The 20,627-nt window shown below is 50.6% G+C and overlaps 2 protein-coding genes across 2 annotated transcripts; both read right to left on the bottom strand.

The window, feature by feature from the left end:
* Positions 1-534: 534 nt before the first annotated feature.
* LOC133362482 (potassium voltage-gated channel subfamily A member 1-like) lies at positions 535-3,500 on the bottom strand. The gene has a single exon (XM_061581431.1). It carries the CDS (start codon positions 2,121-2,123, stop codon positions 750-752), a length of 1,374 nt encoding a protein of 457 aa, XP_061437415.1. The 5' UTR covers positions 2,124-3,500; the 3' UTR covers positions 535-749.
* A 5,134-nt stretch (positions 3,501-8,634) lies between these two features.
* Positions 8,635-18,392, bottom strand: LOC133362486 (cyclin-dependent kinase 4-like). Its single transcript, XM_061581437.1, has 8 exons — positions 17,915-18,392; positions 13,044-13,333; positions 12,710-12,839; positions 11,899-12,069; positions 11,344-11,459; positions 9,942-9,992; positions 9,256-9,421; positions 8,635-9,019 (listed from the first exon to the last, which is right to left on the bottom strand). The coding sequence occupies exons 2-8, from the start codon at positions 13,253-13,255 to the stop codon at positions 8,876-8,878; spliced, it is 990 nt and encodes a 329-aa protein (XP_061437421.1). The 5' UTR covers positions 13,256-13,333; positions 17,915-18,392; the 3' UTR covers positions 8,635-8,875.
* Between the last annotated feature and the right edge of the window lie 2,235 nt (positions 18,393-20,627).

Below are 20,627 nucleotides of genomic sequence, written 5' to 3'. Positions count from 1 at the left end.
GCCCTGGTCGGCCCTTATAAGGACAGCGAGCCAGGGGAGCTCTGGGGCCTACACTAGCTGGTCTTCCGTCTTCTCTGGTTAAAGCTGAGTCCCGACCTCGAGCCCTCGAGCTCATCACCTTTTATAGGACTCGCCCCCGAGGGGGGGCCCGTGGGGGATACACATGCGGACGTCGGTGCTAGCGCCACCCTTGTGTACGGCCGTAACCCCGCCCCTTGTGTTTGTTGGCCATCCGTGGCCATGCATAATCACACCTCAACATTCGTAGCCATGCGCAATTACACCTCTACAACTGTAACATTACTTACAAAATATGTTCAGCAGATTAGCACGAACCCGGCTTCATTGTGGCAGGAGGTGCACAGCTGCCAATCCCACCTCTACGAAGGAATGTTCGCGTTTGCAGTCGTGTCTTTGCACGGTGCACTGCAAAATGGTGGGTGGGTGGTTTGGTTTTCACCGCGAACCTCCTTCCAAAACAACGCCACATTGACAACTATGCACACGGAGACACTTACGCTCGCAGACGTGAAGTTGACTTGAAAACATTTATTGACCACGCGACTCAAATGTCCATTCGACCATTCAAGCGTAGCGACAGGTAAGCGATGTCAGTGCACATTCATCGCGAACAAATACCTCGAGGCATTTCGTGACGACTTGCAAGGCGGAGCATCGGACGTCTCTGTCGATGCCGTTGTGTTTGTCGCGCTTGAGGTGCATCTTCACCTCGAAGTCAACGTCGCCGCTCAGATCGTCGCGCATCTCCACGTATGTGAAGCTGCTTGTGGACGGCATCCGCTATTTCTTCTCTCCTGCTGCTGCTTCTGCTGCTTCTGCTGCTCCTCCTGCTGCTGCTGCGAGCGGCTTGAGAGACGCAGGCGGCTCGCGCGCTCCTCACCGCCCGTCTCGCGGCGGTAAAAGTAGTTGAAGTTGGAGACGACGACGGGCACGGGGAGGGCGATGGTGAGCATGCCGGCGATGGCGCACAGCGAGCCCACCGCCTTGCCCCACGCCGTCACGGGACACATGTCGCCGTAACCCACCGTCGTCATGGTTACGATGGCCCACCAGAAGGTGTCGGGGATGCTTCGGAACTCCGAGTTTAGTTGGTCGGCCTCGGCAAAGTAGACGGCGCTGGAGAAGAGGACGACGCCGATGACGAGGAAAAATACGAGCAGGCCCAGCTCGCTCGCGCTCGCCTTCAAAGTCTGGCCCAGGATCTTCAAGCCCCTGGAGTGCCTGGACAGCTTGAGTATCCGGAACACTCGCACCAGCCGGGTCATCCGCAAAATCGCCAGTGACGTGGCCTGCTGGTCACGCCCTTGGGGCTTGGCCATCTCGATGCCGAGGGTGATGAAGTAGGGCAGAATGGCCACGATGTCAATGATGTTCATGATGCTTTTGAAAAATCCCAGTTTGTTGGGGCACGCAAAAAACCTCACCAGCAGTTCAAAGGAAAACCAAACGATGCACATGGTTTCCACGATAAAAAATGGATCAGCGACAAAGCCGCGATGTGTACCGTCGACCTGCGTGCCGTTGATGTCCTTTGCCGGGAGAAATTTCTGCTTATTCTCGTCCCTGAGTTCAGGCAGAGTCTCGAGGCAGAACATGATGATGGAGATGAGGATGACCAGCACAGACACGGTGGCAATTCCCCTGGCCGCGATGGAGCTCTCGGGGTATTCGAACAGCAGCCACACCCGCCGCTGGAACTCGTCCGATGGCAGTGGCTCCTTCTCCTCCACCTCCTCCTCTCCGATGAAGCCCTCGTCTTCCCAGAACTTGACCACGGCCTCGTTGCCGAGCTCGTAGAACTCGATCTCCTCGCCGAACACTTCGAGGGAGACGTCGACCGGGCGTCTCAGCCGCCCGCCGGACTGGTAGTAGTGGAGGATGGCGTCGAAACTCGGCCGGTTCCTGTCGAAGAAGTACTCGTTGCGCAGGGGGTCGTGGTGGCGCCACCTCTTGCCGGGGTCGCCCAGGAGGGTGTCCGGGAACCGGCCGAGTGTCTTGAGCTGCGTCTCGAATCGCAGCCCCGACACGTTGACGACGACCCTCTCGCAGGACTCGTGCGTCAGCGGCTCTGTGCCGCCGTCAAGCAGCGCCGCCTCGTACATGGCGGTTGGAGAACTGCGCCGGGGTCAGAGGTCACAAACGGGTTTTGATTCCTTACCCGTACCCGTACCCGGCCGCACCCGTACCCTACCCGTACCCGCCCTGGTACGGGTAGGGTACGGGTATCTGGTACCCGATTGCGACCTCTGGGATGAAGCCATGTTGCAGGCGCGGGTGGGTTGATTCTAGGAACTTGAATTGTGAGAAGAGAGAAGACGTTGGGAAATGAGTGACAAACGGTTACTCACCAGTGACTCACGGCCTACCCGTACCCGGCCGCACCAGGGTCGCAAACGGATACCCGGCTACCCGTACCCGGTCGGGTACGGGTAGCCGGGTATCGGGTAGGGTACGGGTATCGGGTACCCGGTTGCGACCTCTGGCAGGGGTCAGGCTGGCACGCGGCAGATTTCGACAACAAAAAATGTCAGCAGATACAAAGCCGCGTGAAATAAAAAAAATATGCAGAAAATCAGTGGCGGCGCAGAAATGCAATTGTATGTTTCGTATAAGTAAGAGTGGTTGTAAATATTTTAGCAGGTACTGGTGATTTTAACGGTGGTGTTGGCTGGGGTTGTAATGTCATTGTCAGAATTTTAATGGCGGTCGATGTCGAATTTATACAATTCGTTGCTGTTTAATGGGAGGCAATTACAAATTAGTGAGGGCAGGCGATTTCAAATTTTTCTTTTTTCAGTTGATTTTACATTGCATGGTCATGCAATGTATATGTATGCAATGTTTGCTGAACATCTTTCGCACCGTACGTAGCCAACCGTGTCAATCGGAGGGTAATACTGTGATAGCATGTGGCTTGACAACGCACGAATGAGATTCAATTGCTCTCCACACACCCCCCCCTCGACAATGACACATGCTCCTCCGTTGTATGATGAGTTGCCCTTGCCATCATAAATGGGTAATCAGCGCCAGGGCAGATGAGCCAATTTATCCGAATGATCGGGTCAAATGTAACCCGTTTACAGTTTCCATTCTCGTGATCGTGATCTCGTTGGCATGTACTCCACTTTCAAAATGTATCCTCAGTCATTGAATTCTAGGGGGAGTTCTCCAGACAAATTTACATTGAGATTAGATGCTTTTAAAGCGGACAAACCGCACGCGGATGGATTCCTGCAGTCACGAAAGCTTCAAATCATTATTAGTATCATTACGCCTCAAAAGCTAAAGCAGGTTGACCTGTTTCCATTTAAAGTTTTCGTGACTGCAGGGATTCATCTTCTTGGTTCTTTCGGTAAAGTCACGTAGAAGGGAAATAATAAAATAATAAAAATAAAACATAAAATAATTCTCACGACGTTTCGGCCACAAAGCAAGCAGCCGTCCTCAGGTGAAGACCAGGTCTGTCGGGGAGACAGCGTCATTCAGATGCTGTTTGTTCATTAAGACGCTGTCTTTCCGACAGACCTGTTCTTCACCTGAGGACGGCTGCTTGCGTTGTGGCCGAAATGTCGTGAGAATTGTATTTTATTATGTTTTATTTTATTATTTTATTATTTCCCTTCTACGTGACTTTACCGAAAGAACCAAGAGTACAGGTTGGCCTGGTTAGTAGTTTGGTGGCAAACTGCCCGGGTGTTCAGTACGGTACTAGGTACAGGGTGTTTCGTCTTGGGCTGTGCAGTGCCCAGTAGGTGATGGTACAGCGATGGATTCTTGATTCTATCTGTGCAGAGCTTTGAGTATCACGCTCAAGCACGCATCGGGCTCGCGAAGGAAAACACACGGCCTGGCGGTAGCGCGTTCACCAATTGTCGCAGAGGATCACAGTTCGAAGGCAGCAACCGCCCTGGTTAATACTGCGGTGCCTACTAACCGTACCGATACTCCGATTCGCACGGTTGGCTACGTACGGTGACAACGTTCAACACACGTCCATACAAGACTGTCACTATTTGCCGTCTGCTTCACAGCGGACGTTAGGAGTCCAGTGACTTCATTCGCAAGAGTCAAACTACCGCAACTGAAGGCGATGTTTTATTTCAGCAGGTAAGGCCCATTGAGCTGGCTCAAGGAAGCGGCTTCTCACTTGTAAATGTCCAGCAGGCAAATACCGGCTACGAACGTCGATTACAAAAAGTTGGGGGAGAAACGGGAGGACCCGGAGGGAAAAAATCCACGCAACCACGTGAAGATAGACACGCAAAGTGGAGATGTGAAGCTTCCGTGGCTGCAAGGATTCATACTCTTTGTTTTTTTTGGTAAAGTCACGTGGGCAAAAAATAAATAATAAAAATAACGGAAATTCTTCTATAAATAGGAAATATATAATTATACTTTTATTTCTATTTTTATTTCTGTAATTTTAATTATTAAAAATAATAATAATTGTTATTTTATTTCTATTATTACTCAGTTGAGGCCTTGCTGGGTAAACAGGCATCGTAGGCTCAGCGTAGCATCCTTCTAACTAAGAGGATTATTGCTCAGTGAGGCTTCACTGTACAATAGTATCAAGTGGCTCCCTCTACAGCAGTAGTGTCTACCGAGTAGTATCTACCAACTCTATGGTAGTAGCTACACAACAACAACAACAACATCAAATTTCGATTTAAAGCTTTCGTGACTGCAGGGATTCATCTTCTTGTTTCTTTCGGTAAAGTCACGTAGAAGGGAAGTAATAAAATAATAAAAATAAAACATAATAAAACAATTCTCACGACGTTTCGGCTACAACGCAAGCAGCCGTCTTCAGGTGAAGAATGAGACACTACCAAACTAGGAGCTTATATATAAGCTGCATTGGGGGTTGAAGAGCGCCTTAACAAAAAGAATGTGCATGTGAAGAGGGATTTAGCATATTCATGGAAAATGCGTAGGCGTTGGGCGGGGGGGTGTCAAAGTCATATTATGCCCATGCATTATGCAGGATCAGCAGCAACCAAGGGGGGTGCAGGGATTAGCAGTAACAAAGGAAAGGAATGTTAATGATATGTAGCTGCAGTTACTCAACAACCACGTAGAAAACTAAAGTATAAACTACATAAAAAACTAAAGTATAAACTGCATCGCACCATCAGTATACTTACTATACTCTATAATAAGCTGAGTTACTAACAGCAAGTAATACATTACAATTTTACCTCGTAAAAATTCTATAATATGCTTCCATCTAAACCTTATTCTCTTACATCACACGAGCATATACCGTACTATATACTGCCATAGATAAACCCAACATTAACACAACAACATCGTGGTGGTGGTGGTCGTGGTGCTGGTGCTGGTGCTGAGGGCGTTGAAGTTGCTGTTCACGACTTACCCCTCTCAGCTGCTGTTGCTCTGTTGCCGTGGCAACCGCACTATCGGCGCTTCTGCGCATGCGCGGTCGCCGTGGCAACCGCGCATGCGCAGACGCGTGCTTTGACCACTCCGAGACCGGCGTAGTGGTAATATTAATAATGATCGATTATAAAGTATTAGTGATCGATTATAAAGTATCGATTTCATTCGTTTACATTTGATGGAGGGTTGGTGGGGGGGGTTAAACAAACAGCACTGACAGGCTCTTGCACAGCACTAGAATATATTGGACATTGAAATATATTGTGAACAGAAACCTATTGATTGGGGGCAAACGGTTCATGCTAAGGGTCCGTCCATAAATGACGTCACGCACCTATGGGGAGGGGGGCGGTCAGACATTTGTGACGATGCGTGACGAGGGGGGGGGGGAGTTGAGAAATGTGACGTCACATCAAAATGCGCAACTTTAAATAATATAATAATATAATTATGTTTTTTTATGTTTTATTTTCATTTTATTAATTTTATTATTTTATTCCCTTCTACGCGACTTTACAGAAAGAACCAAGAAGATATAGACGACACGTTCTACTTCACTAAATAGACTTCGTAATAAATGTTTTCTCCTACAACATCAGAGTTTAAAGCGATTTGAAGCATTTTTATTTTTGGGGGGTGGGGGGGGGGCAGAGCTCTGTGACGTCATATTTGAGGGGGGGGGTCAAAAATCGTCCTAAATCGTGTGACGTCATTTATGGCCGACCTCATCGCTCGCCACCCGCCGGTTGGTTGTGGGTTCCAGAGTCGCCGTCCACTCGTTCAGCTCCTGCTGCCCCAGCAGTCGCTGCAGGCTACACGGGGGATCTTTGTCTTTGGCCTGGACTTGTGCAGCTGTTCTAGACTCATCTCAGGGTGCCGATTCCAAATCTGATCTCAGATTTGCTCAATCACATCTCATTTTTAAATCCTTTATATTAAGTTCACTTGCTTGCGCGCTTGCTTACGACCGTGCAAATCTTTCGGTCGTTTTTTAACCCACTTCCCGTGATCCAATCGAGCTGACATTTTGCACACAGACTCGTTGTGTGTGACAAGTAATGTTCGTGAAATTTTTTTTCCAAAATTTTACACTGTATAGGAAAAACAAATTCAATATTTAATTACCAATTGCTTAATGCTGGCAGACAATCATCTGACCCATAGGTGGCAGCCATCTCAAGCCAGAGGACGAGAGGACTCTAGCCGCCACGCATATAAAGGATTTAGAGTGAAAAACTTTGTTTTTACGGGTTATACTTATTATGCTATCGGCATACCCCATTTTCATTGATTTTACCCGAAATTAACTCTGTCACTTATGATTGCAAGTCGTTGCGAGTCAGTGACTGCTTTAGTGTTAAAACATGGTGCTGTATGTTTAGGATGGTGTGTTTATAATATCATTTTATGTAGATATCCACATTTATTTAATATTTTTCTTCCGCAGTTTTTATTGAAAATGCAAATATTTGATATCTCAAAAACCTGATGTGATAGACAAAAACTGATGCCAGATTTGGAATCAGCAGAAAACGTGTTTGACCAGTGTTATACTCGTTGGTCACGTAGGTATTTTTTTGTTAAAAATTAAATCACGTTTCTGGCGTAACACAAACCTCCTTCTAAGTTGTCCCTACCTGAAGAAGGATGCTTGTGTTGCGCCCGAAACGTCGCGATCTAATTTATTTAGATTTTGTACCCACGTGACTTTACCGAAAAAACCAAAGAGTATGAATCCTTGCAGTCACGAACACTTCAAATCTAGAATTCACACTAGAATTGTAAACGTTGTTGTCGTGGGTTTACTCTCCAACGCACCTGTGTGCCGCTGTACGAGTAACGACACGGCGTGTTTTGTTTACGTGGCAACCCTCACTGATGGGCTGTGTCATCGGGTGGTGGAGGGTCTAACGACACATAAACACATTCCTCCTGCGGAGGGAGCTGGTAGGAACGTTGCTCGCTCAATGGCCTGCAGGGTCAACGGCGGCGTGGTGTATTCCGCAAATATGCCCGACTGTGAGGGCGGGCACAAGCCGGCGTGAGTAGGTTAAACGTTGAGTTTTATAAGGGCACCACGGGGTGACCAGCCCCTCTCCACCCAGCCCCACCCCACCCAGCCCCTCCCAAATCAGCCCCTCCCCACCCAGCCGCTCCCCACTCAGCCCCTCCCTGCACGACGGACACAATAATCCCATGTGGGCTGGTGTAACCAGAGGTTCCTACGAGTAAAATGTCAAACTCATTCAACCTTTATGGATGCTCAACATGGTATCAGGAGGCCTTCAACGGTGGATTTACAAAAAGGGGCTTAAAACATTCTTCACAGGACATCCATTGCTGACATCCCATAATGAGGTCAAGTCACCTGGCACCCACCTGGGATTGTGACTCATGGCCCCCACAACTTGTGAGTCAGATGTTCTTTTCCCAGTGCTGCTTGGCCAGATAGAACGTGCAACAGGACAACATGAAATCCTGTACACATCTGTGTATAAGCACCGTTTTAATAACGGCTAAAATTGTATTGCTGTGTCATTGAACCGTGAGTGAACGACCCCTTGTGATACAATGTTCAGGCCCTGTGTGGGGCATGTATCCACGTGAGTTCGTTTATACCAGAGGTCGCAAACGGGTTTTGATTCCTTACCCGTACCCGGCCGCACCAGGGTCGCAAACGGGTACCCGTACCCGTACCCTACCCGTACCCGGCCGGGTACCGGGTAGGGTACGGGTATCGGGTACCCGATTGCGACCTCTGGGATGAAGCCATGTTGCAGGCGCGGGTGGGTTGATTCTAGGAACTTGAATTGTGAGAAGAGACAAGACGTTGGGAAATGAGTGACAAACGATGACTCACCAGTGACTCACGGTCTACCCGTACCAGGCCGCACCAGGGTCGCGAACGGGTACCTGTACCCGTCTGGGTACGGGTAGCCGGGTATCGTGTAGGGTACGGGTATCGGGTACCCGATTGCGACCTTTGGTTTATACTCAATTGTCATATGGTCGTGTCAGTGCGCACATGGCTGCGACGCTGTCACACAGTTATATGATGACTGACCCAGAAGTCTAGAGCATTATACAATCAATACAGATCGCCTGTGCGTAGCTGCGCTACGTAACGGCGTGCTCTTAATAAGTCGCCCACTGCAACATTTGTGAAAACAACAACACGACGACAACAAAGATGTACTTCACTTTTCTTTTGCTGCTTCAGAGTTCACTTTTATTACTCCTTGGTTTTATTCGGTGAAGTCACGTCGGTGAAACATTAAAACAAATCAAATCGCAACGTTTCGGGCGCAACACAAGCGACCAACGAAAAACGACGCAAACTCCCTCGGCCTTGCTGCCCGGGGCCCACTCCTTAGGCCTCGCCCCGGGGCCCACTCCTTAGGCCTTGCCCCGGGGCCTACTCCTTAGGCCTCGCCCCGGGGCCCACTCCTTAGGCCTCGCCCTCGCCCGTGGCCGCACCCTCGCTTGTGGCCGTACTCTCGCCCGTGGCCACGTCTGTGGCCTCAGAGAAGTACGGATGGTACAGGGCGACAGACGCGGAGATGCGCTTGCGGGGGCTGAAGGTCAGCAGGTCCTGCGGGAGGCACGGCCGTGCGTGCGGAGGGCGCGGAGAGACACAGAGAGACACAGAGACACGAGACGAAAGACACAGAGAGACACAGAGACACGAGACGAGACACACAGAGACACACAGAGACACGATACGTTATTGCCCGCTTGACGGTAACCCCCGTACGGACACGCATCTGAACAACGCGTCGTTCGACCGCCGCGACAATTGCCGCCGCGTACAATCCGCCCGCATCTCACCAGCATCAGCGCCATCGCCAAATTCTCGTTGTCCGGCCCGACCTCCGGCCCGACCTCCGGCACGGAGTCAGCCAGAGCCCGCGGAGCAGCGGGGAGGCCGGCAAAAGCGCCGTGCGGCAGGGAGGCTCCGAGCGGCCACTCCTCCAGGCTCGGCACGCCCAGAAGACTGGGGTGGGGGCCACGGGGGGGGTGGGGGTAGGGGGGTAGGGGGGGTAGGCGGAGGTGACGGTGAGAATTCAGCTGTTGACTATCAACCTAATTTCATAAATGATTGCGCAACGAAGTGGCTGTTGCGGAATTCACATCAGCAGCCAAATACTCCTCCCCCTTCCCTCTCCCCCCCTCCCCCCTCCCTCTTCCCTCTCCCCCCCTCCTCCTCCTCCCCCCTCCTCCTCTCCCCCCCTCCTTCTCCTCCCCTTTCCCCCTCCCCCCTCCCCCTTCCCTCTCCCCCCCTCCTCCTCCTCCCCCCTCCTTCTCCTCCCCCTTCCCTCTCCCCACCTCACTCTCCTCCCCCTTCCCCCTCCCCCCCTCCTCCTCCCACTTCCCTCTCCCACCCTCCCCCCCCTCCCCACCCCCTCCCCCTCCTCCCCCCCTCCCCCCACGTTGCTTGCTGCTAACAAATTAGATGACCGTCTATTGGCCCCCCACGCCGCTGCCCACCGCACGCTCATCCACGAGCAACTCACCGGAATATCTCCGTCAGCTGATCGACATCGGAGCCTCCGGGGAAGAGAGGCCTGCGTTGAGGAGAGACAAGGAGGTCACCTGATGCGACGTCGCTGAGAATAATAACACGTCGTCATCGTCATCATCATCATAACAACACCGATGTAATGGGGGAGAGGTGGACCCACGGGGGCATCTGCCGGGTCTGTCCCTTGACCTTCACGCGCTCCGTAACGCGCACCTATCCTGGCACGGGCGCCGTGGCGACGCCACCTTGCCAGGCCTGTGGTGACATTGCGTGCGGGAGAGGTGGGTGGGTTGGTGGGTGGGTTGGTGGGTGGGTTGATGGGTGGGTTCTTGAGTGAGTTGGTGGGTTGGTGGTTTGGTAGATTGGTGGGTGGGTTGTCGAGTGGGTTGCTAGGTGGGTGGGTGGGTTGCTAGGTGGGTGGGTGGGTTGCTAGGTGGGTGGGTGGGTTGTTGAGTGGGTTGATGGGTGGGTGGTTTGGTGGATTGGTGGGTGGGTGGGTTGCTAGGTGGGTGGGTTGGTGGGTGGGTTGCTAGGTGGGTGGGTGGGTTGTTGAGTGGGTTGATGGGTGGGTGGTTTGGTGGATTGGTGGGTGGGTGGGTTGCTAGGTGGGTGGGTTGGTGGGTGGGTTGCTAGGTGGGTGGGTGGGTTGCTGGGTGGGTGGGTTGCTAGGTGGGTGGGTGGTTTGTTAGATTGGTGGGTGGGTTGCTGGGTGGGTGGGTTGCTAGGTGGGTGGCTGGGTGGGTTGCTAGGTGGGTGGGTGGGTTGCTAGGTGGGTGGGTGGGTTGCTAGGTGGGTGGGTTGCTAGGTGGGTTGCTAGGTGGGTGGGTGGGTTGCTAGGTGGGTGGGTTGCTAGGTGGGTGGGTGGGTTGCTAGGTGGGTGGGTGGGTTGCTAGGTGGGTGGGTGGGTTGCTAGGTGGGTGGGTTGCTAGGTGGGTTGCTAGGTGGGTGGGTGGGTTGCTAGGTGGGTGGGTTGCTAGGTGGGTGGGTGGGTTGCTAGGTGGGTGGGTGGGTTGCTAGGTGGGTGGGTTGCTAGGTGGGTTGCTAGGTGGGTGGGTGGCTGGGTGGGTGGGTTGCTAGGTGGGTGGGTGGGTTGCTATGTGGGTTGCTAGGTGGGTGGGTTGCTAGGTGGGTTGCTAGGTGGGTGGGTGGGTTGCTAGGTGGGTGGGTTGCTAGGTGGCTGGGTGGGTTGCTATGTGGGTTGCTAGGTGGGTGGGTTGCTAGGTGGGTTGCTAGGTGGGTTGCTAGGTGGGTTGCTAGGTGGCTGGGTTGCTAGGTGGGTGGGTTGCTAGGTGGGTGGGTTGCTAGGTGGGTTGCTAGGTGGGTTGCTAGGTGGGTTGCTAGGTGGGTGGGTTGCTAGGTGGCTGGGTGTGCGGGTGGCGGTGCTCAAGGAGCACCTGCGTGTAAACATCTCAGCAAAGATGCAGCCGACGCTCCACAGGTCGGCAGCGGCCGGGCCGCAGGTCACCCGCAGCAGCAGCAGCTCCGGGGCGCGGTACCACGACGGGGACACCTACAGCAGCACACACACAAAGACAAAGATCCCCCGTGTAGCCTTCACACACCGTAGGGGCAAGTGCCGTTAGCAGCACCTATGACGGCCGGCACACGAGGGGGTGGGTGGCCAGCATCGCGCCCGGCCGCCTTTGTCTCCCCGGTGGCGATGTTTACCGCGCACCGCACCGGGTACTCTTTTGGGGCTGAGTCAACCTAGGGGAGGCCCGGGACCGGTTAAGATAATCGTCGCCGGTGTTGGCCGGAAGACAGATTCAGACGCTGTCTCCCCGACAGACCTGGTCTTCACCTGAGAACGGCTGCTTGCGTTGTGGCCGAAACGTCGTGAGAATTATTTTATTATGTTTTATTTTTATTATTTTATTACTTCCCTTCTACGTGACGACTTTACCGAAAGAACCAAGAAGACCTCTCTCTCTCTCACTCTCTCTACTCACCGCCGGGGTGGGAGCCCTGCTCGCGCTGTCCAGGAAGCGTGCGAGCCCCCAGCCGGCGATCTTGACGCGCCCGGAGGCCGTCACCAGGACGCTGCGTGGCGTGAGCTCGCGGTGCTCCAGGCCGTGGCCGTGCAGGTAGCGCAGCCCACACAGCAGCTGGCGCGTCACCTCCTGGGCACGGCGCAAGGTCACGGCACAAGGTCACGGCGCAAGGTCACGGCACAAGGTCACGGCACAAGGGCACGGCACAAGGTCACGGCGCAAGGTCACGGCACAAGGTCATGGCACAAGGGCACAGCGCAAGGGCACGGCGCAAGGTCACGGCACAAGGTTACGGCACAAGGGCACGGCACAAGGTCACGGCGCAAGGTCACGGCACAAGGTCACGGCGCAAGGGCACGGCGCAAGGGCACGGCACAAGGTCACGGCGCAAGGTCACGGCGCAAGGGCACGGCACAAGGGCACGGCACAAGGTCACGACACAAGGAGGGGGGGGGGGGGAGTGTAAACTCGTTAGCCGCTCCGAGGCTCGGCTGGCAACGTGCGTGCGAGATACACAGAGACTGGTAGAGACTCATAGAGACTCAGAGATACACAGAGACACACAGAGACTCATAGAGACTCATAGAGACTCAGAGACACACAGAGACTCATAGAGACTCATAGACACAGAGACACACAGAGACTCATAGAGACTCACAGAGACACACAGAGACCCATAGAGATACACAGAGACTCTGAGAGTGGTGTTGCCTTTTGGGGGTGGAGTAGGGAGTGACGGGGTGGGTGGTGGTGGTGCTGGCGGTGGCACCTTGATGTGGTGGGACGGTGTGTGGGGCGACTTCCCCAGGTAGGTGGACAGATCCTGGTCTACGAGCTCACAGACCACGGCGTGACGCGCGCCGCCCTCGTCACGAATATCCACAAAGACGTCCAGCAGCCTGGGGCAGGCCGGTCGGGGGTCGGGGGTCGGAGACATCAGAGCAAGAGAGCGCAGAAGTCATCTCGGTTTGACGACGACGACGATGATCTGTCTCCTAATCTTTTCAAGACACGATGACCGTGGAGAATTGGAGGATGGAGGCTGACGCGGCGACGATTGCGAGGGATTGTGACGCGGCGCGAGGGGTGGGAGAGACACCCACCTCACCACGTTGGGGTGCTCCAGCTTCGTGAGCAGCTGTAGCTGCAGCAGCTGCCAGGCATCTTCCTCCGGGCCCCCGCCTGTCTGCAGGCGCAGGCCCTTGAGCAGCGCCACAAAGCGGCCCTGCTCCCGGAGGTCGCGAGCCTTCAAAGTCGTCGCGGCCCCGTAGACCCCAGCGCCCAACTCGGCCACGGACTCGTACTGCTGCTCCATCCCCGCCGCCCCCAAACGCTTCGAACGCAGACGCCGCAGGTCACGTGGATGTCCTCTGCTGCCGGAAGGCCGCCGCCGCTAGCAGCAGCAGCAGCAGCGACCACACAGAGACGCAAGAGAGACAGAAGCAGAGAGTCGCAGAGAGACAGAGAGAGAGAGAATTGTCACAGAGGGTCACAGATACACATCGAGGGTAAATGGGCGAGGTTAATGACTGTGGCTCATGCAGCTGCAATGGCTGCTTTGGGTACGCGGTTCAGACCTCCCCAGAGACCCTGGCTGACAGAGGAGGTGTTCAGGCTGGCTGAGAAAAAGCGACAGGCCCACTCTCATAGTCTACAGCAGGGGTCCTCAAACTTTTTAAACAGGGGCCAGTTCACTGTCCCTCAGACCGTTGGAGGGCCGGACTATAGTTAAAAAAACTATGAACAAATTCCTATGCACACTGCATATATCTTATTTTGAAGTGAAGAAACAAAACGGGAATAAATACAATATTTAAAATGAAGAACAAGTAAAGTTAAATCAACAAACTTGCCAGTATTTCAATGGGAACTATGGGCCTGCTTTTGGCTAATGAGATGGTCAATGTCCGGTTCCATATTTGTCACTGGTAGTCGTAACAAGTGATGCAAGTGTGCATCCATTAGTCTAGATCTGGTTGGAGATTTCAAATGTTTCATTCTGGAAAAAGTCTGTTCACAGACATAAGTGCTGCCAAAGATGGTTGCCATTTTGAGTGCATGGTTCCTGAGATGAGGATATGTCTCAGAGGGGAGAGATGCATAGAAATTATGAAGGCTGCTTGACTTGAATGCGTCTTTCAGAGTCACAATTCTGCAGTTCAGCCAGTTCCATTTGGTAAATTGTATCCACATTTTCAATGTCAATAGAAAATGGGTTACGGAAAAGCTGTATGTCCTGTTCATGGAGATGAAGCTCTTTAAATCCAAATTGGAACTCCTTTTGCAATTTTTCCAGTGAATCCACACGTTTTGTTTGGGAATGCAACCAATGGTTTTTCCGCTAACAGATTTTGAGTTGTGGGAAGATGGCAGAAGTTTTCCTCCTTCACTTGTTTGATGAGGAGGCCTAATATTACTTCAAATGCTTTGACATGTGATTGCATATCACAGATGAGCTTCCCCTTTCCTTGAAGTTGCACATTGAAACTGTTGAGTAGCTCTGTTACATCTGTCAGAAAGGCAAGGTGCCATTTCCATTCTGCATCATTGAGCTCTGGTACTTCTTTGTTTTTTTAAAGCAGAAAAGCTGTAATCTGTGGAAGTAAGTCATAGAAACGTTTCAAAACTCTCCCTCGACTCAGCCAACGGACTTCTGTGTGATACAGAACATCTTCATAGTCAACATTTAGCTCAGACAGAAATGCCTGAAATTGTCTGTGGTTTAGTGCATGAGCTCTAATGAAGTTAACACAAGATACCACAAATTTCATAACCGAGTCCCACTTCAGTGATTTACTACACAGCGCTTGTTGGTGGATGAGGCAGTGTATGGCTATTGGATGAGAATGGTTATGTTTGTCCATCTCTTGGTTAATGCGAGCAATTACTCCTTTCTTAGACCCACCATACTAGGAGCACCATCAGTTGTCACACTGGCTAGTTTAGCCCAGTTCAGCTCCAACCCATTCACAGTTTGGCAAACCTTTTCATAGATATCCTCTCTTCTTGGTTCTTTCGGTAAAGTCACGTAGAAGGGAAGTAATAAAATAATAAAAATAAAACATAATAAAATAATTCTCACGACGTTTCGGCCACAACGCAAGCAGCCGTCCTCAGGTGAAAGCCAGGTCTGTCGGGGAGACAGCATCTGAATGAAACAGCACACGAGCTTGGAGCATATATAAGCTGGGTTGGAAACGGGGGAAAGAGCGCCTTGACAAATAATTTGCATATCAAGAGGAATTTATCATATTTATGGGACATGCAGGAATGTTATTAGTACTACATATGCAGCACGGGCATATGTAGTACTAATCACATTCCTGCATTTCCCATAAATATGCTAAATTCCTCTTGATATTGAAATTATTTTGTCAAGGCGCTCTTTCCCCCGCTTCCAACCCAGCTTATATATGCTCCAAGCTCGTGTGCTCTTTCATTCAGACGCTGTCTCCCCAACAGACCTGGTTTTCGCCTGAGGACGGCTGCTTGCGTTGTGGCCGAAACGTCGTGAGAATTATTTTATTACTTCCCTTCTATGTGACTTTACCGAAAGAACCAAGAAGATGAATCCCTGCAGTCACGAAAGCTTTAAATCGAAAGATATCCTCTCCTGTAGTTGTTCCTTTGATGCTTTGCAGTGCAGCAAGCTCTTCTGTGACTTCGAAATAGTCATTCGTCGCACGAATAAAAATTTGAAGTTGTGCAGAATCACGAACATCATTGCTTTCGTCGAGTGCCAAGGAAAAATAGGAAAGTTTTTTTGTGGAGTTTTGCAAATGCTGATGCAAATTGTCTCCCATTTCTTCAATCCTCCGTGTAATTGTAGGTCCTGAAAGACTCACTGTACTAAATAAATCGGCCTTCTCTGGACACATCTCTTTGGCAACAGAAAGAAGGCTTTCTTTAACAAATTCTCCCTCCACGAATGGTCTGCCAGTGCATGCTATTAGCTTGGCAATTTGAAAACTTGCTCGCAGTGATGAAATATTTAGCTGCTTCTGCTTCACAAAACTATTTCGCTGAGTTGTTAATGTATTTTTCAGTTTTAATATTGTATCTTTTCTCACTTCTCCGACCAAACAAGCAAATGTATCTTTATGTTGAGTTTTATAGTGTTGACGTAAATTGTATTCTTTGAACACAGACACTATATTCTGGCATATCAGACACACAGCTCTTTCCTTGTACTGCATGAAAAAATAATCATAAGTCCACTGTTCTTTGAATATCCTACACTCCGAGTCAATTTTTCTCTTTCTTGACATCATTGTTTCCTAGGGAGTCAAAATTGCTATTAGTAAAATACCAATATATACAGCGCTACAAAAACAATATACCAGCAATAACTTTGCCCACACAGAGACATACAGACTGCACTGCCCATCAATGCAGTCTGATTGGGGGAAACTCCGCCCCCTCTCCCTCTTCCACCAATGACCGTCCTTCTCATGTAGAAAAAAAGTAACAGACAGGCAGCGGCGGCAAAAACACCCGGCGGGCCGGATAAATGTCCTCGGCGGGCCGCATGTGGCCCGTGGGCCGTAGTTTGAGGACCCCTGGTCTACAGCATTCCACGTCAGAGAATGAGGAGGCTTACCGCAGCCTTCGCTCAGAGGTTTTGAGAGCCGGGAGGTGCTGCAATGATGGGTGGTGGTCGCAGGTTTCTGAGGAGATGGAATCTGCCTCAGTAGCCCGTGATCAGACATCGCTGTTTAATTCCATCAAAAACGTAAATTGTAGTGCCACACCTATCACCGTCATTAGGGGAAAGTATGGTGATCCAATCTCCGATCCCCCCCATGAACAGGTTTGTAGATTTGAAAAGTGGGGATGACCCTGCTGAGGCTGCGGTGCCTCAAATGCTGTGAGTGGGTGGCTGAGGGGCCATCAGTTGAGGAAGTCCTGAAGGCGACCAGGAAAGGCACCAGGCAGAGATGATCTCCCAAGGGAAATTCTAGACAGACCAGCCTAAACATTGAGGCTGGCCTGTCTACGATCTATCTTAACCGGTGGAGCTCACAAATCCTTGAAAGACCTGGACAAAGTCCTATCGGTGAGCTCCTCCGGCAGGCAAGGCTGCGTTGGCTGGGTCATGTAACCCACATGCCCAGCCACTGCGTGCCTAAACAGCTTTTGTTCGGCCCTTTTTTTTTCGTTTGGCCATGTTTGTTTGTTGTAGTACGGAGTAAGACTGATGGCCTTAATCTAAGTTGTCTTGTGGTTGTTGTTGTTTGACTTGCATCCCACTGGGATTTTTGCACACAGGGTTGGTGTACGGTGTTTTTTCCGCAATATTTTGGTCTTTTCTTAGTTTTTCTGTTTGCACTTAGTCACATATTCACTTTAAGATGTTTTCTTGTTCATTTTTTTGTTTTTTGTTTGTTGCGGTTGCACCCGATTCAAGAACCGAATGGCTCACAGGGCTACACCTAATACATAAACTTGAACTTGATAGAGGGGCGTCATGGTTGGGATCGAACTCACGACCTCCTGTAGACCAGGCGAGGGAGTTAACATCTCTACAGGGACATGATGGAACCCACGACCTCCTGTAGACCAGGCGAGGTAGTCAATATCTCTACAGGGTCGCGATCGAACTCATGACCTCCTGTAGACCAGGCGAATGAGTTAACATCCACCTAGTCACCGTCACGACCCCAGATTCTGATTAAATGATCTCGACTTAGACATTTACATGAATGTTACATTCCACGGGTGGATTGACCAACACAGTTTAGACCCCTCAACTGTTCCACAAAGACCACAGGGGATGGTGGTGGGGGGTGGGGGGCATCAGCCCAGCCCAATCCCAACCCAATCCCAGGCCAATCAGGCCGGGCAATGTAGCCCAGCCCAATCCCAGCCCAGCCCAACCAGGCCAGGCCGGGCAATGTCACCCAGCCCAATCCCAGCCCAGGCCAGCCCAGCCCAACCAGGCGGGGCAATGTGGCCTAGGGCTGCACTCACTCACCTCGTGGTTCGCTCCGTAGACGTCTGTGTGGGTGGTGGGGGGTCTTGAGCTCTCTACTCCGTCGTGGCGAGGAGGTGACACACGAAGCTATTGACTCGTGTGGTGGTGGTGGAGGAGGAGTTTCGACGTTTCGCTACCACAACCAGGGCGGGAGACGGTCCGCTGGTGGGAACACGCGTGGCTTTAGCAGGGCGCGTTTAGAAAACGTAGCGCGGATAGGCGACCACGTGGCTGCGAGGCTAAATTCCGTAGAGCTGATAAGCGCCCATAGACTCAACACTGGCCACAGTTCTGTATGTGCAGCAGTCGATTTGAAGTTTTTCGTGACTGATAGGATCCATATCCTTTGCTTCTTTCGGTAAAGTCACGTGGTTGAACATTTTATTAAATATAAAATAGAAATAACCAAAGAGTCTACGCGCATACTCTGTGTTTTTTTCGGTAAAGTCACGGAGGTGAAAAAATTTGAAATTTAAATTAAATCTCGACGTTTCGGAGGCAACGCAAGCTTCCGTCCGTGTGTGTTGCCCGCGAAAAAGTCGCGATTTAATTAATTTTTATTGTTTTATATTGTATTGTGTATCTCCCTTCTACGTGAGTTTACCGAAAGAAGCAAGAACATGAATCCCTGCAGTCACGAAATCTTTAAATCAAAAATGTCTATGCACATTACTTTATACGTGCAAAGTTCTGTGTGTGTGTAAGTGATGTACCCCCCCCGTACCCCCCCTGTACCCCCCCCCCAGTAACCCCCAGGTACCCCCCTGTACCCCCCCAGTACCCCCCCCGTACCCCCCCCGTACCCCCCTGTACCCCCCCAGTACCCCCCTGTACCTCCCCCCCCACAGACAAGAGCTGCTCGCGAGTGGAGGCCCACGAGGGGGGGGGTGGCCAGCACCACGCCCAGCCGCCTGTGTCTCTCCCGTGGCGATGTTCACTGCTACACACCGCACCAGGCTCTCGATTGATGCTGAGTCGACCTAGGGGAGGCCCAGGAGCGAGCAGTGATTGAGCTCTGGCATTTAGAGTGTGTTGGTCTATGCGATGGAGCGTGGATCAAGCAGTGATATTTGAAATACAAATGTTTTATCGTTAAAAGTGACTCCCGCCACGTGATTTCTGAACGAGAAACTGACGATTTGTGGATGGCACCGAGATTTCTCGATCTAAAGAGATTTGTGGATCGACAAAGACCCCCATATTAGGCCGTCCCATTGACTCCGGTTGGCTTCCTCCCCGGCATTAACCGAGTTAGACTGATGGCCTTGATCTAAGTTGTCTTGTGGTTGTTGTTGTTGGTTGTTTGTTGTAGTACAGAGTTAGACTGATGGCCTTGATCTAAGTTGTCTTGTGGTTGTTGTTGTTGTTTGTTGTAGTACAGAGTTAGACTGATGGCCTTGATCTAAGTTGTCTTGTGGTTGTTGTTGTTGTTGTTTGTTGTAGTACAGAGTTTGACTGATGGCCTTAATCTAAGTTGTCTTGTGGTTGTTGTTGTTGGTTGTTTGTTGTAGTACAGAGTTTGACTGATGGCCTTGATCTAAGTTGTCTTGTGGTTGTTGTTGTTTGTGTTGTTGTAGTACAGAGTTAGACTGATGGCCTTAATCTAAGTTGTCTTGTGGTTGTTGTTGTTGTTTGTTTGTTTGTTGTAGTACAGAGTTAGACTGATGGGCTTGATCTAAGTTGTCTTGTGGTTGTTGTTGTTTGTTGTAGTACAGAGTTAGACTGATGGCCTTGATCTAAGTTGTTTTGTGGTTGTTGTTGTTGTTGTTTGTTGTAGTACAGAGTTAGACTGATGGCCTTGATCTAAGTTGTCTTGTGGTTGTTGTTGTTGGTTGTTTGACTTACATCCCACTGGGATTTTTGCACACAGCGTTGGTATACGGTGCTTTTTCTGCAATATGTTGCTGTCTTTTCTTGGATTTTCTGTTTGCACTTAGTCACATATTCACTTGAAGATGTTTTTTGTTCATGTTTAGTTTTTTGTTTGTTGCGGTTGCACCCGATTCAAGAGCCGAATGGCTCACAGGGCTACACCTAGTACTTGAACTTGAATGCGTCATTCATTCTGTCACGGATTAATTCCATCCTGCTACAGCCCAACCCAAACCGCGGCACCGGTGCAGTTGACCGCCGTCGTTACCCGAGTGACGTCAACTTTGAATCCATCGCGATATCAAAACGATGAGATAGAAACCTGAGGATTTTGTTTGACGGAACATGCAAAACACTTTTAATTCACAGCTACGAAAACTCTTGGCCGATACAGAACGGGAATGGAGGCAGGTACTAGCATCGTTGTCTGCCTCACGTCACATCAAGATGTCATGTATATCAACATGTAACATATAGAGAGCAGTGTAGTGTATATAGTGTATAGTAGTGTAGTGTATAGTAGTGTAGTGTAGAGTAGTGTAGAGTAGTGTATAGTGTAGTGTATAGTAGTGTAGTGTATAGTAGTGTAGTGTATAATGTAGTGTAGTGTATAGTAGTGTAGTGTATAGTGTAGTGTATAGTGTAGTGTATAGTGTAGTGTATAGTAGTGTATAGTGTAGTGTATAGTAGTGTAGTGTATAGTAGTGTATAGTAGTGTAGTGTATAGTGTAGTGTATAGTGTAGTGTATAGTAGTGTAGTGTATAGTAGTGTATAGTGTAGTGTATAGTGTAGTGTATAGTAGTGTAGTGTATAGTGTAGTGTATAGTGTAGTGTATAGTG

The sequence above is a fragment of the Lethenteron reissneri genome, unplaced genomic scaffold (genome assembly GCF_015708825.2).
Source record: "Lethenteron reissneri isolate LAM-NWPU_2019-01 unplaced genomic scaffold, ASM1570882v1 scaffold_1497, whole genome shotgun sequence".
Classification (NCBI taxonomy): Eukaryota; Metazoa; Chordata; class Hyperoartia; order Petromyzontiformes; family Petromyzontidae; genus Lethenteron; species Lethenteron reissneri.
Note: the sequence above shows the minus strand (reverse complement) of the source record. Positions and strands in the feature narration are given on the sequence as shown.

Coding starts and splice junctions, on each gene's coding strand:
- LOC133362482 (XM_061581431.1), bottom strand. CDS start 2,123: ATGTACGAGGCGGCGCTGCTTGACGGCGGCACAGAGCCGCTGACGCAC.
- LOC133362486 (XM_061581437.1), bottom strand. CDS start 13,255: ATGGAGCAGCAGTACGAGTCCGTGGCCGAGTTGGGCGCTGGGGTCTAC. Junction 11,460..11,898: donor GCAGGGCTCCCACCCCGGCG/GTGAGTAGAGAG, acceptor GTGCTGCTGTAG/GTGTCCCCGTCGTGGTACCG. Junction 9,993..11,343: donor GCTGAGATGTTTACACGCAG/GTGCTCCTTGAG, acceptor TCCTCAACGCAG/GCCTCTCTTCCCCGGAGGCT.